Raw genomic sequence first — 15,540 nt, forward strand, 5'->3', positions numbered from 1 at the left:
GGTGCAGTGTAACTTTCTTTTTACTTTTTCCACAGGCTTTATTATTGTCTGTGAAGGGGTCAGGCTACAAATCTAAAGATGGGGGATCACACATGTACTTTTGTAGGGTTTGGGGGGATCACAAGTAAACCAATGGAAAACAGGTTACATTATCTTTCTTTGTTTGGGACAACCAATTATAAAGAACCAAACCTAACCAATAATGTTCTAAAAGGATAAGAAGAGCTTACATTTTTCTAACATGAGTCATTCAAAGCAAGTAGTTTTTCTTATCTCAGAGGAGGTTCCAGGGGGCCGTCCAGGGCTGTTTGCAGAGGGATTCATCTCTGCTACAGTGCAGAATTCTCAAAATGAAAATCAGGGCAGAGAGACATAAAATAATTACAGCAACTGTTCTAGACCTTTGTTAGCACATAATAGATTGGCTTCCTTACCTTTTAAAGAAGGGGTGTTGTGTTGGCCTTTTGCAGGTCCTGCGAGCTGGAGCAACTCAGCGCCCGCTCACTCCCAACCAGGGGCAGCAAGGGCAACAGGCAGAGTCACTTGCAGCAGCTGCAGCAGCAAATCCAGCTTTGGCTTTTGGTCAGGGTCTTGCTACAGGCATGCCAGGTATGTATGTTACCAGTGGATTAAGAGATTCACTGAAAGTAATAGTATTGGTGTTACTAGGTAACAGATTAACAAGGTCCTGTTACATTTATGATAAGCTGCTTAGAATTGAGTTTTCTAGTTTTATGTTATTCAGTTGGTTTAAAATACTGGCACAATATTTTTAGAGCACAAGAAACTCCTGTAACATGTATTATTGGGAGCATTTTCTCTGTATTTGCTGTTACAAATGTATGCACAAGGAATATGATGGATTTTTCAAGATAATTTCATATATAATAAAGCAACTACATGCTGTCTTTAAAAATCATGTGTTCTCTGGTTCCTCTGCAACAGGAGGTATTAAGTTTTACTAGAATGACTTCTATTTGGGACATAATAATATCTAAAATTCAGAATCCAAAATTAAGACATTTAAAATAAAATTACTGCTTGAGCATATCTGAAGATCACAAAATGCTTGGAAGCACTCCAGAGTTTGGAGCCTCAGATTCTTTCAGTGTACATGGCTTCTGACTTCCTGAGAAATGGTTTATGTGTTGGGGAGTGGTTAGCTTGAAGTTCAACGTCTTTGAAGTTCTAAGTCTTTGGTACAGTTACCTGAGCAAGAGGAATTTCAGTGTACTTGGCTGTTTTGCAGTATGAAAGTTAGAGTTTTTACATAGTTAAGTTAGATAATGTTGATGTATTCCTTAGACCAGTACAAGTTCTCTCCTTGGTCAACACCACTGTGAGATGCCTTGCAGTCTGGAGCCAGAGTTGTTTGCTGCATGTTCTGGGGCTGTACTGTGCACTTTGCTTCCCATGAGCACATTTTAGATTCGAAATCTGCAGAGCTGACTAGCTATTGTGTTTTTCTTGTCTATTTTCTTTTATAACTGCAGTTTCTATTTCTTCTCATGCAGTAGTTATCTTCAGCTTTTAACATCTTTCTCCTAAAATGAGGAATCAGCAAGGTGCTGTCCTGGCACCTGCCAAGCTGTACTTCTGCACCTCACCAAAGCAGTGGATAAGGCTTACAAACAGTGAGGCATGTGAGAGATGTTATAAGCATCTTTGCACAAGTCTCAAAGGCTTAACTTCAGCTTTTGGTTTTTTGTTTCTTGGTTTTTTTGTTTTGTTTGTGTGGGTTTTTTGTTGTTGTTGGGGTTTTTTGTTGTTTTTTTTGTTTGTTTGTTTGTTTTTGGTGGGTTTTTTTGTTTTTTTTTTTTGTTTTTTTTTTTGTTTTTTGTTTTGGGTTTTTTGGGAGGGGGTGTGATGTACATTTGTTTATAGTTATATATCAGTTCTTTGGATCTGGAGTAGCTATCTTAAGACTAGCTCTTAAAACCCATAGAGCCCATCCACTCTTCCCCCACCCTCCAGGTGGCTGATGGAAAGTAATACTGAGTGGTCAAATACATAACCTCAGCAGTGCAAGAGCCTGTCCTTTGAAGAAGGTACTTGAAGACATTCTTTTCCTCTTCCACAAGTCCCAAAAGGTTTTCCAGGAGGGCAGGAGCCTTTTTATTCAGTTTCCATTATAAGTTCTTGGTTTATCCCATCTGATGCTGCAAACCTGCATCATCAGAGAAGAGCTTGATTCTTGTGAATATATTTCAAACTGTTCTGTAATAGGAATTGTGTGCAACTGACTTCAGCTTTACCAACCACACTATAACAGGGAATAAGGCTCAAAATATAAGGAAAGAAATTTATTTTTTCAGCCATCATCATATGGGTTTGTAGTGAGTCATAGGGAGTGCTGGTGATTCCTCTTTTTAGAGTAAGAAGAATTTAGGCTGAGGAAATGAATGCATGTCTTTCTATATAGGAATCTTGTTACTGGATTTGGTATCTGTATTTGAGAGGGATACTTGGGCTCCATTTATAGCAAGCAAAGAGAAATAAGAACTTGATTTGTTCAATTTACTCTTGATTTGTCCACCTCTATTTTAGTTTCCTGATTTGGGATAAAGCGAGTTTGGCTTTAGAGATGTCTTTTTTTATTACCTTACTATAAAATTGAGTCAAGATGACTAAATAATATCTAGATACCAAGATGTCATTCAGTGAATCCCAGACAGCAACCACTGAGTAACACATGTAAAGTAATTAGCAAGATTAAGAAGTGTGGAATTCATGTTTCAATGGACTAAGATGTTCTATAAGACAAAGTGAAGGTCCAAAAGCTTGAGTTTCAAGGTTTTAAATTCTCTTTACAGTGTTTGTAGTTTGGCTTCACTGTGAGCTAGTAAGTGAGAGGATATTGTTCAGCTTGTCCATGCTGCTGTCCTGAAATTATTTGAGCTGCTTTCTTCTTGTCATAGCCTTCGTGTTGGATATAATTATGTTATCCCAACTATTTCATGGCTTTATTTTGAAATTTGCTATTTCAGGTGTTTCTTTGTTACCTGTTTAGGAAGGTATATTCCTGTGTTGCTTAAGATACATATGTCATTCTACATGCAGAGAGAAAGTGCCTGAAATCCAGGTTACTCTTCACATAAGAGTGTTAAGTCTCCTTTCAGAAAATCATAGAATAATAGAATGGTTTGGCTTGGCCTTACAGATCATCTCATTCTAACCCCTTGACATGGACAGGGAATCTTCCACTAGACCAGGTTTCTCGGAGCCCATCCACCCTGGTCTTGGACACCTCCAGGGGTGAGGTGGCAACAGCCTCTCTGGGCAACTTGTTCCAGTGACTCACCACTCTCATAGTAAAGAATTTGTTCCTAATATCCAATGCAAAGCTACACTCTTTCAGTTGGATGCCATTCCATCTTGTTCTGTGCTCTTGTAAAAAGTCTTCAGCCTTCCTGTAGGCCCCTCTGGGTACTGGAAGGCTGATAAAATTTTGGGTTCTTTTTTAAAACCACTGAATGTGAAAAGCATTTTGCATTGGAGTTATGCAATTCCATTTTAAGTTCTTCCTATCCTAATTGAGCAAGTCATTCAGTAACAAAGATTCTTTGAAAACAGAGTGTTTGTGCCTGAATATATGTGCAAGAGAGTGTCAAAGGGTTTTCCCAATTTCATAGGATAATCAGTATACATTCTTCTTAAGAATAAAACCAGTACTCATCATAGGCAACTTCTGGGCTTGGCTAAATCATCCAAAGTCTGGAGTCTACTTGAGACTTCAGTGATCTAAGGAGTGATTGTGCTCAGTGGAGATCTCCCTTGTGCAGTTCTGTAAAGCGACTGCAGAGCTCCTCAGGTTACCCTAAAATAGATGTCTATAGCAGCAGGTCAGCCAAATCCCTCCAGAGGCTCCACTGACTGCACTGACTAGGTCAAATACAACTTAGTTTTATGGAGCTCACACAATAAAGCTGTCACGGTGCATCTGGCTTGCAGGTGGACATGTAAACTGAGTACTCTGGAAAAAATGCCCATGTATAAAGCATTAAAATCAACAATTTCTACCCACTGGCTTTTGGTTTTATTACCTAGATGAATTTGAACTGTGACATTGCAGTGGGTAGTATGAAATAGCAATCAAATTTCATTATGACAGATACAGAGTATAGGTAAAGTTAAAGTGGTTATAGAAAGTATAAATGGGCTACTGCCTGGATAGTAAGTTCTGAACTTTGATTTGTGAGAGGATGTGCAGAGATAAGACTGAGCATGTCTTCAGCACAACATGCACGAAGTTGTAGGGGTCAGGTTTTGGAGAAAGTTGGGGAGGGGAGAGGATGGCATTTTTAAAAGAGGCAGATAATTGAGTTGGCAGTAAGGAGTGTCACATCTGTTAAATTGTGTAGAGAGAAGTGGCAAAGAGGCATACATTCAGATGTCATCACTGAGGGAAGTTGCATTACTGGATGGGTAAGTGCAATGCTAAGGATGAGCTGCATAAGCCAAGAGAACAGGTTTCATTTCCTCTCATTCTTTAGGTATATTCAAGGTTTGTGCGGTAAGAATCAGAAAGTTTTTCAGAGTCTGGTTTTTAGAGACATTTAGAAATAATTTCAGCAAAACACCATATTGGTAAACTAGATTGTTTACTTTCACATTCCCCGATGATACCAAGACAGTAAGTGTAGATAGAGCAATTGAACTCTTAAAATAAAAGGTGTGACTAGGAACTGATTAGGAAACAGTATGTTTTAGTTTTCTGACTGTATGGGAACACCACAGTGAACTTGAATGTGAAGGCACTGAAGTGAGCTTTGATAATTGTTAATTTTTGAGGAGCCACAGAGAGAGACGATGTGATGGAAGGTAATAAAAACTGAAACAGGAAGAGAGGGAATTAGAGAAATCTTCCAAGTCCCCACCTGCTCTCTCATAAGAGAGAAGGTAGAGGTAGTTTCTGGATTTGTGCTCACCTTTCAGGCATGAGGCACAATTTGTGGAATAATGGAAAGGAGAAGATTTAAGTTTTGCTGTGAGAGCTGTTCTTCAGTTATACAAGCTCATCTTAGATGGTTTCTTTGAAATTTTATTTTTGACATAAACCCAAAATATTTTATACCTTTGAGGCTGTAGATGCACTTATCAAGGTTTTAGCAATTTCACAAATTGTCAGTCCTATGTTATTTTGTTGTAGTGATTTAAGTAGAAGGCTGAGCCTATTTTGGCTCGGAATGTATTTCAGAAATTGGAAACAGGGATGAACCCATCAGTTCTCATTCATAGCTTGAACCTTCTGTGACAATATCTGGATTCTATTGACCTAGCTTATCATTACTTATTTTAAATGTACTGTCTATGGGTGGATCACAGGTTTGGGTAATGTCAGGGAAGTGTCAAGAGGGCTTGGGCATCTTGTAATGTAAAGAGCAAGGACAATTTGCTTCTTTTTTAAGTTTAGCAGTCATATGAGTAAATTATTTTAGAAAATCTAATATTAATGTATTCAACTGCATTAGTATTAATTTTGGGAAATTTAATTTATGCAAAATGTAAGTTATCTCACCTGCCCCCCTCCAAGTATTTTGCATTGGAAAATAAATTTGTTTACATCGTGGGCCTTATGTCATATAAAAAATGGTGTATTAGTTTTAGATGAGCACAAGGGTGTAAACATGGAATCAGTGGGGGTTTTATGCAGTTATATTTAACAGTTACAGTATTATCCATGGGTTTGTGCATTTGAAGAGGGTGGGTGGGCAGAGTTAATACTGGTAAGCATTAGCCAATTCTGAATTCTGAAAAAGTGGGTTTATATGATACAGCAGGAACAAACCACAGAACCAACATGGTATTATCAGTTGAACCTGCTATGAATAAAAGCAGGAATTATGTAGGTACTAGTAATTAAACATTGTTAATGTGTACAGGAACACATGTTGTTATAATGAGCTTTCCTATTGTGTCACTAATTAATCTTCTTTGTTATCTACAGAACTACAGTAAAACAGATAACAGTTTGTCTCCTTTCCCTGCCTTGGGAACGTAGCAACCTTTCTTACTGGTAAAGGGGTAGAGCAGAGCACATTTTTGTAGGTCAAAGAGGCAGTGGCACCTCTAGCAAATGTTTTCTAACCAGTTCAAGTGTAAGAGCCTGTTTTGGTTGGTTTTAACTAGCCAGATTTTCAGACAAATTATGTAGAGTACAACTGTATTCTTGTGCTGTTGGTGGGAAAGAGAAGGTAAATGTGTCTGGAATGAAGAGCAGTGAGAAAAAAACAAGTTTAGAATGATAGCAGTGATGATGTTTCATAAGTATAATGGAGGTGAATACCTCCAGAACTGTGAATTGAACCTAAAGATCTGGATTTCCATTGTTCATATTCTCTTCAGTGCTACCTGAGTCTCCTTTGTATCTTCATGTTTTCTTAGTATGTGAGAATTTGGACCTGTGAAACCAGCTTCTCTGCAGAGCACTGTATCCACCAGGCCAGAAGGCAGATGATGTTTCCAGCTCTTTTTTTGGAGTGTATCTAGGCAGAAGAGATTACAGAGATGTTTTAGAAATTGAGGAGGAGAAAATATGACTGAGAAGGCTGGTGATTGTGGTACTTAGCTTAAATCAGAGGTCCAGTTATGTTCAGGTCCATATGTATTTCAGCGAGATCTCTGCTAGACCTAGTTCTGAACATACAAGGCAACTAATTGGAACAACTGACTTAAAACAGAATGCAAAATTTTTGTTCTTACATGTACAAAAATAGATGTGTGACTTTTGCAATCTTGTCTTTTTTCGTAATAGTGTTAGTTTATATTTGAACATGGGAGGAATATTGAAATTCCATTGGGTTTTGTTTTATTGCTTCATAAGAGCAGTCAACCTAACAATTAGAAATCATTATGTTTTAAATATCAGCACCCTTTCTTAGATTATCGTAGCTTGTCTTCCATTTTTAGGGATTCTTCTTTAGGGATTCCAGTTCATCTACTTCACTGTAACATGTCAAGAGCTTTAAAATTAATTCTCTTGCTCTTGTTCTAAATAAAGGGGGTTTTTGCTTGGATTTGTATTTTCTGCTGTTCTTCATTCATATATTGTATCCTGTATTCCTTCCTACTGCTTGCTTTTCTCCTTTTTCAACTCCTCCTTTTCTGCATCAATTCCAATTCTCAACTGAATGAAGTGTTACGCTTGGATTACAGTCTTTTTTTTTTATTCCTGTGAAACTGACTGGTCCAAGGTATTCCTGCACACACAGCATTCCTTTCCTAATGTGTTTTTTGCAGATGGACTTTTAAGTGTGGCTAGGTAATGTGTGGAATTACCAGACTTGCATTAACTCAGCCCTTTAATTGTGCACGTCTCAATAGCTTCTCCCTGCACAAAGGAGTACAAGAGAAATGTAGAGTATTTAAAACTCCTGAAAGAAATTGGTTTTGTAATGATCGAAGTACTGCTGTTGTTGTGCTGTACCTGTACCTTCTCACTATGGTGTTAGAAACTTCTACCTTGACAGTAAGTTCTACTTTAGACAACTGATTTTTGAAGTTATTTTAGTTGTAAAAAAAATTACTTGAAGCATTTCTAAATCTGATTTTGTTCCAGTGTTTTATGATGTTTACTGCTTTTTCTTTGATGTCCAATTGATGTTCAAAGACTGTGGCAGAAATACTGGTTTGCAGTTTGTGGTTAGAGTATTTCAAGGAGAGAGGAAATGCTGACTGTGTGAGACTCTCTGTGCCACTAATCCTTGTCTCCTGTGTTGTGTAGGCTACCAAGTGCTGGCTCCCACTGCCTATTATGATCAGACTGGTGCCTTAGTAGTAGGCCCTGGAGCAAGAACTGGCCTTGGTGCACCAGTCAGATTGGTGGCCTCAACTCCTGTTCTAATCAGTTCTGCAGCAGCACAAGCAGGTAAATATTTAATCCTGCACAGAGGTTTCTTTCACTTCTCTGCTGAATCTTAACAGTAATGTTGATTACTATTTGACATCATTGAATGTTTTCTGTGCATCCGTGAAATTTTCTAGTTACGAAGGATATAGTGTGCATGCTTGCTTTATTATTCTCTCTCCTCCTGTTCTCTGAGGCTGTTCTTTCTCACAGATGGGGTTTTCCATTATTAATTGGAATTTACAGTCTTCTTCCCATACATACACGAGCATGTTTCTGCAAATGTTACTTGTCAGATAGGAACATTTTCTCCTTCCTCTCCCCATGCATTGTAACATGCACTTCTCATCAGTCCCCTAAATGGTGTCCTCTAGGAAGCATCATTTCATTGCTTCGGCCTGGCAGAAGATGGACTGCTCTGGAGCCTTGCTATGCTTTACTCATTAAACTTATTTTCTCCTGAAATATGTGGCAAGGAGAAAGTTATGTATAGAACGGAAAGTAAAAGAAGAGAATTAGTTATATCAAAAGTTATAGCTCTAGTTTCTTCCTTTTTTACCAGTTGTCAGATCTAGTATTACTTTACTGAACCATTTATTGCATTTTTTAAATTAAAATCCAGAATATTAACCCTGGATTAATTAACTTGATCTGTTCAGAAAATTAGATTTTAAGTTAATCTGTTAGCTTCTTTCTCTATGCAAAACTCACTTCTGGCAGTAGCTGAAGATGTCTTTGAATGACTCTTACCTGCAACTCTGCTACTGCAACTTTGGATATAAAAAGTTCAGTAAACAGTAATGTCTTACATGTGTGCACTGAAAATTCCCTCAATGACATTAACAATGCTGCAGCCTTGATTAGCCTAAAACATGTGCTCTCTTCACCTTTCTTCCTTGAGTAATTGTGTAATAGTACTAAGTCTCTTAGTCTTGGAATACGTGAATTTCTGCTTGTTTTAAGAGGGCTTCAAGAAAATACAATTTAGTGCTGAATAATCCATTTTCAGTCAGAAATGTTTGAGAGAGTAATTATGATTGAAAACATGTGTTTTACAGCTGCAGCTGCTTCAGCTGGAGGAACAGCAAACAATCTCGCGGGAGCCACGAACGGTCTATTTCGGCCACTTGGTGCCCAGCCACAACAACAGCAACAGCAAACAAATAGTAGCCTACAATCCAATTCATTTTATGGCAGTAATTCTTTGACCAATAACTCCCAGAGCAGTTCCCTTTTTTCACATGGTCCTGGCCAACCAGGAAGCACATCTCTTGGCTTTGGAAGTAGCAGCTCTTTAGGAGCAGCTATCGGCTCTGCACTTGGTGGATTTGGCTCATCAGGTAGGTTGTTAATATAGTGAGGACATTCTGTGAGACGTTTGTGCTAAGCAAAAAAATGTATCTGTGTCAGGCATCATATATAGACGTACATTTCCAGAAAGAGTGTAAAATTAGGTTATTCAAGTTTAAAACAAATTGTAGGGGAATAAAGTTTTTAAAATTCGCTTGGGTTTCTGTATACGAGATGCATTTTTTAGCAATATCCTGTAGTCACAGGTATCTCCAAAATACTTTTCCATACTGATCACTCTACTCTGCCCCAGGAGTTTGTAACTGTTTTTCAATTAGCTGCTGTTGTTTTCAGGGAAGTCTTCATTCTGTCATTAAAGTAACAGTTGATGATAATGAAGATACACATTCTTTGGTTTTAATTATCATATCAGAAAAAAAACCCTATTTTTTTCAAACAAATTAAACAGCATATGACTTTCTAAATTTGATCTAATATTGAAGTGCTTGTTTCCGTAACATTTTTAAAGGATTTATAAAACAAAAATACTTAATACCCAAGAACTGTCCTTGTTAACTCTGTCAGGTTTAATCTTAGATATACTTAAGCCTAAATAGTTTTGTGCACGTCTGGGGCCTTTAATTATTTCAGCAGATACTCCTAAATATTACAAACCTGTTTGTATTAAAAAAAATAAAATAATTCTGTCACATTTCTGCTCTAAAGCAAATTTCATATTTGCAGTTTTTAAACATGCAAGGTAGGTTTTCTTGTATTTCAGATTCAGTTTTAGTAAGGCAAGAGAAACATTTTTTTAAAGCGTATTTCCTTTTTGCTATTAATCTCTAAGTTTATGGCACTGAATTACTTATTACTAATATTATTTTAATGAAATCAGGGGAGCATGTTTAATCTTGCATATCTTGCAGATGGGTAGAAACTGGGGGAATTGTATGCTCTAATGGTATTCTTTTCAAAATTAAGGAAATCAGCGCTAAAGAAAGTAATTTTAAAAAAAAATTACAAAATGGCTTAATTATATGGGGGAGAAAAAACAGAAGGAAAAGCACACCCTTCAATGTTAAGACATGGTAGTTGTTATTTGGTTACTAAGGGTGAGTAGTGGCATCAAATATACTGCATATCAACACAGTTCTTCTGTGTTTTGCATACAATGATCAGAAAAACTATTTAATTCCACAAAACTTAGGCTAGGAAGTCCAAAACCATGTTTTTACACTTGATCCTGTCCAGTATTTGATTTTAAAGAGGACACTCAAAACATCCCGTGTTCAAATAAAAAAAAATAAATAAAATCAAGGCTGCTCAGTAGCTTAGGTTTTCTTAATTTTCATTAATGCCACAGCAAGTAAATTTTATTTACGAAATTTGCTATCCAAGCGTTTATTATGTAATACAACTTGTCCTGAGCTCTTTGTAGGATTTCAGTGAATCCTTAGCAGCTGTGCTTCACTCTAGATAGTTTCATTGCAGTGGTAGATAGTGATAATAAATACATATAATACAGTGCAACTATTTAAGGTCTCTAGTTAGAATAGGTTTAAGTCATAAAAGTTTTTATCCTGCATTATCTGAAGAACCTCCATAGAACACAAATTTTAGTTGTGTATCTATTTAAGACAATCAGCATTGGTTTTTCTGGCACAGGAGATAAAGCCTTTTTCTTGTAGCAAAGGTCAGTTCCAGTGCTTTGTCTAAAGCCCTCAGCACAGAGAGCACATGCTGAAATCTTGCAGCAGTATCCAGGGTGATTTAATTAGTATGGTAGTTTGCACAGGAAAGCAGCAACCCTATGCTTTTGCAGTTTGAGTAGTGCTGATGAAAGGTGCTATCTAAACCTGAAATATTTTTTAGTAGTATTATTGGAATAAAAGTACATTGAAAGTGCCCTTCTGCCAAGTATAAACTGTATTTGCTCTAATAGCCACTTTAAAAATGTTTCCTGGTTATTTATTTATTTTTTTAGAGTTCTGACCTGTATGTATATATGAATTGAATTACACAGATGAGCACTTAAACAAGTGGTATTCATGCATATTGAGGCAAATTGAAAACAAGTTGATTTTTTTATGTGCCAAGGTTTCAACTTATTTGTGACTCCCATCACTGTGTTGAAAAGGTTGAATTTCAGTTAAAATATAGCCATGAAGACTTATAGATGGTAAAACACATTTTGCCCTTACATCTTCAGTTTTTTGCAGGGGGCAAAAATAGTTGAAAAAATTCAAAGGTGAGCATGTTCTAGCTTGAATGACTGAACAAAGTAACAACTGAAAGCAGCAAACATACCATATAAATGACTATGTGCTTACAGTCTCTGTTCTTTTATAATAAAGTTATTCATACTCAATTTTAAAGGTTTAGGTACATGATGATAAGTTACTGCAGCTTAACAGGTAGCCAAGAATTAGATCAACTATGGCTGCTTTCCAGATGCTGCCTTCTGGCTTGTAATGACTGTGAAGGAATCGGATTAGTTTAGAGAGGGGAGAAGAGAAGTAAGCTAATGCAAATTACCTTCTGGGTTTTGGGAGATTTGCTTGCGTGTGTGAAAATGCAGCTCAGCTGGTTTGTGGTAACTTGTTAAGCTGCAGTAATTTAGCTGAGTAAGAAACCCTGAAAGATGGAAAAATAACAATCCATTGTGTAGCATTGTATTAACGTTTATATGGTTCACTGAGCCAGAGCCTGTAGAGCTGGTCTCAAAGCTTGAGATTTCTTTTAACTGTTGCCTTAATTTGCTCTTCTGGTTTCTTATTCTCAATCTCCTTGCCTAGTTAGTTCAGTATCTTTTCCTTCTGGTTTCTCCTCTAGTATGTCTTCCTTCCCAGTTTCTAGGCAACATTTATCTCCCACTTTCCTCCCCCTCCTAAGTATGTTTCTGTTTCTACTTGTACTGTGTGATGTTCTTATCATCAGCTTACTATTCCAGTCTTTTTGCCCCACAGTCACATACACCTTCTACAGCCTAACTTTTCTTCAGATCTGCTTTCTTCTCATCCTCAGTCCCACTGAAAGTGCTTGCCAGTTTTTCTTGCAGTCTCTTTGTTGGCTCCTTTGTCTTACCTTTCTTTCTTCTTCCTTCTGGCTTCTTTTTTTCTCTTCCCCCCCCACCTAGTAGTCTACTTCTTGTGTTTGGCTTTTGTCTCCCCTGCACTTGAAATAGAAAACTTCCTTTCTGCATTGCCTCATGGCCGTTTCCAACACAAGATGAAATCTTGGACAGCAGTTTCAAAGTCTGTTTTTGACATGGCACACTGAAGTTCAATTGCAGGCACAACCTAAATCAACCATCGCAGTTGTTACTCATTGCTGAGTATGGTCAGGAGTTTAAGTTTCCAGCTATGAGTCTGTAGCAGATCTGTGCTGGCCTTGGATGAACTGTGATTTTACAAAGATTTTTAATTCAGTCTGAGGGTGTGAAAATAAAGGTCTCCTGTTGCTGGCATATTTGGTCTTGAGTACATGAAAGCATCAACCTCACAAAGAGGTAGCTAAATTATTTTGGTAAGGATAAAGCATCTTTCTTTACCAGTATTTCTGAAATGGCAGTGTTCATACAGGACTTGTATTAAAAAATTTGGCCAAGCAACTTCCTGCCATGAAAAATATTAGCTAAGTTGTTAATGTTATGAGAAAACAAATTAGTGTCTTAAAATGGGAAGTTTCAGGCGGCCTTTATATTGTGCCATGCTGCCAGCTTTAATAGGAAGGTACTTGAAAAGGATAAAGGTGATGGAAGTAAAAATTCTGACCTTTTTAAGTTGAAGTAGTCAGTAGTAGTAATCAATTTCCCAAATTCAGCCTAAGATACTTGTTATTAAAATACCCATAATCTTGTTTTGGTTCATGAATGTAATAATGTTCAGAGTTTAAAACAGGCACTCTAGTTTAATACTTCACTAGTATGCAGCAGATATTAGAATTTAACATTTCTAAAAACTTTTTATTGTTCTCCTAATTTGTCCTAGACTGCTCATCGCCCTGCTCAACGATGCGGTGCAGGATAACCAGTCCTTCACTAATATACTGTTATCCAAAGCCTCTAGTCTAATTTGACTTGCAGAAATACTAGCAAGTATTTACACTGATAGCAGTAAAAGCACGTTTTTAATTCTCACCTAATTTTCCTATCTCTGCTGTGCTGCTCATCTTCTTTCTTGACCTATTCCCTCTTTATATCTTTTCAAAACACTTCTTTGAGAGCCATAATTCTCACAGGGAATTTAAAGTAGTAATTTCTTCCCTACAGGTGAGGGGTTCACAAACGAGGAAGTTCAGAAACAGCTGAACAGCAATATAAATTATTTTGTGAACCCTTAAAGAACAACTAATTTCCTCTAGAGTTTTTCCTGAAATGAGTGTCACTGTCTGACTAATAATTTATGGTGGAAAAAAATTATCAAATAATTTAGTGGCAATATTTTTAGAATCATTTATTTCTATAAAGTGACAGTGTAATCTAATCTTATAAATTCCATATTTGTCCCAAAGCCTGAAGTCAGGCATTTAAAACAGAGTACTGTAATGTTACTGTGAGAAGTCTAGTGTGAAATGTTGAAAGACACGGATGTTGGTGAAATTACTTGCCAGTGGTATGTTTATACCCACTTAGATTTACTTAAAAGCATGTATGGTTATCGCAGTAATTGTCTTTGTCATAACGATTGCTGTAATTATTGTGATCGCATCTGTTGTTGCCCAGCTGTAGTTTGGGATAGGTTTTATTCAGTTGACACTGTGTAATTAGGGTCTTTTTATTTCTTCTTCAGTTGGCAGTTCTTCAAGTAGTAGTGCCACAAGGAGAGATTCTCTATCTACTAGCTCTGACTTGTACAAAAGATCTAGTAGCAGCCTAGCACCCATAGGGCAGCCATTTTACAATAGTCTGGGATTTTCCTCCTCTCCAAGTCCAATAGGCATGCCTCTGCCAAGCCAAACGCCAGGACATTCACTTACGCCACCGCCATCACTTTCATCACATGGATCCTCATCCAGTTTGCATTTAGGTAAAAAAAACAAAAACAAAAAACCAAAAAAACACTTTTTGTTTGTATGTGTGTATGTATTTCTATGTGTAAAATATATGTTGCATAAGAGATGTCACATTACCTTTGCTGTTAAACAGTTTTGTAATGAAGAGGGGCCATTCCTGAAAGGTGAAGAGCATGTTCAGATGCTCACTGATGTGACAGTGGAGGGCATTCAGCTTTTGGCAGTATTGGGCCTACAACTGATTTTTCTTCCCTTGCAGAAGCCCAGTAAAAAGCCCAGTAAGAATTATTGGTCCTTTTTTCTATTAATATTTCCACAGTAGGACAAGCAAAGGTGCATTATTTTTGTTTCTCCTCCACTTTAAGGACATTTTAGATAATGTGTTTAACAGTGAAGTGACTTTCATTAATGCCCCTTGCCATGATAAAGTAGAAAAGTGAGCAGTGCTCTCTCTCAATGCAAAATGTATTAAAGGGTCATTTTTGAATCGGTCAATCTCATGGCCCAGATGCTTTGCCAGGAAAACAGTAGTTTATCACCAGGCTGATGGAAGGAGACAAAAGAAAAGCATTTGTCAAAAAAGTAGCAAAGGCATTGTTAGTGGTGGCTCTCTGTTATTGGAAGTATTTTTTCAGGAATGCTGAAAATAATTTCTCAGAATTTTTGGCCAATAAGATGACATGGGAGCTCAACCTTTCTTAAAAAAAAATTAAAATAAACGATCTAAAGAAACCTCACGAGAGTATACAGTATATTTAGAAGATAATGCCTCTAACCTGAGGTTAACTAATACAGTTTTTCTTTTCTGCTGCAAATATTTGCAGTCATTTAATTTGGATGCTAAAATCATACAGTGAAACTGGATGTAATTCAAGATCGAGTTGCCAGCTGCTCCAGTTCCATGCTTGCAATAGGCAGCATAATCCCCTAGACTCCTTAGTGTAGGGAAAAAAAAATTAAATAAAAAAGGAAAAAAAAATTAAATGCCTACTAGGATACACCTTGTGTGAGAAATGTGTGAGTGATTTGTATAACAAGGTTAAATAAAATATATTACATTTGCAGTACAGTATCCCCTTCAAGGTTAAGTGCTGAATACCCGAAATAAAACTGGGCAAGGGGATGTTTCAGCACATTTTATTTTTTTTTACTTACCTTTTTTCCTTTTTCAGGTCTACAAAGTGCACCTTTGGGCTGAGACCAAGCATGGAAAGTTTCAGCCCAAATGGAGGCTTTTGAGAAAGTTCTGAACATCTGACAATGGGGTTATCATGGAAATCTTTTTCTTTCTTTCTTTTCAAAGTACTCTCACCATAGTTTTCATATTGCTGAAAACTATACTTAAACCAAATTTTGGAAGGCATTATCTAAAATTTAAAGCATTCAAA

The 15,540-nt window shown here is 37.0% G+C and overlaps 1 protein-coding gene across 12 annotated transcripts in view; it reads left to right on the forward strand.

Moving 5' to 3' along the window:
- Positions 1-15,540, forward strand: part of PUM2 (pumilio RNA binding family member 2) — a 73,462-nt gene that overhangs the window by 43,532 nt on the left and 14,390 nt on the right. For 10 of the 12 annotated variants that reach the window (XM_062489671.1, XM_062489673.1, XM_062489670.1 and 7 more), the window contains 4 exons: positions 471-609; positions 7,724-7,867; positions 8,905-9,186; positions 13,930-14,166. In XM_062489671.1, the coding sequence (XP_062345655.1) occupies positions 471-609; positions 7,724-7,867; positions 8,905-9,186; positions 13,930-14,166 (802 nt within the window). The remainder of the gene's footprint in view (positions 1-470; positions 610-7,723; positions 7,868-8,904; positions 9,187-13,929; positions 14,167-15,540) is intronic. The other 2 variants (XM_062489678.1, XM_062489679.1) reach the window with 1 other exon arrangement.

This window comes from Cinclus cinclus, chromosome 3 (genome assembly GCF_963662255.1).
Source record: "Cinclus cinclus chromosome 3, bCinCin1.1, whole genome shotgun sequence".
NCBI classification, from domain to species: domain Eukaryota; kingdom Metazoa; phylum Chordata; class Aves; order Passeriformes; family Cinclidae; genus Cinclus; species Cinclus cinclus.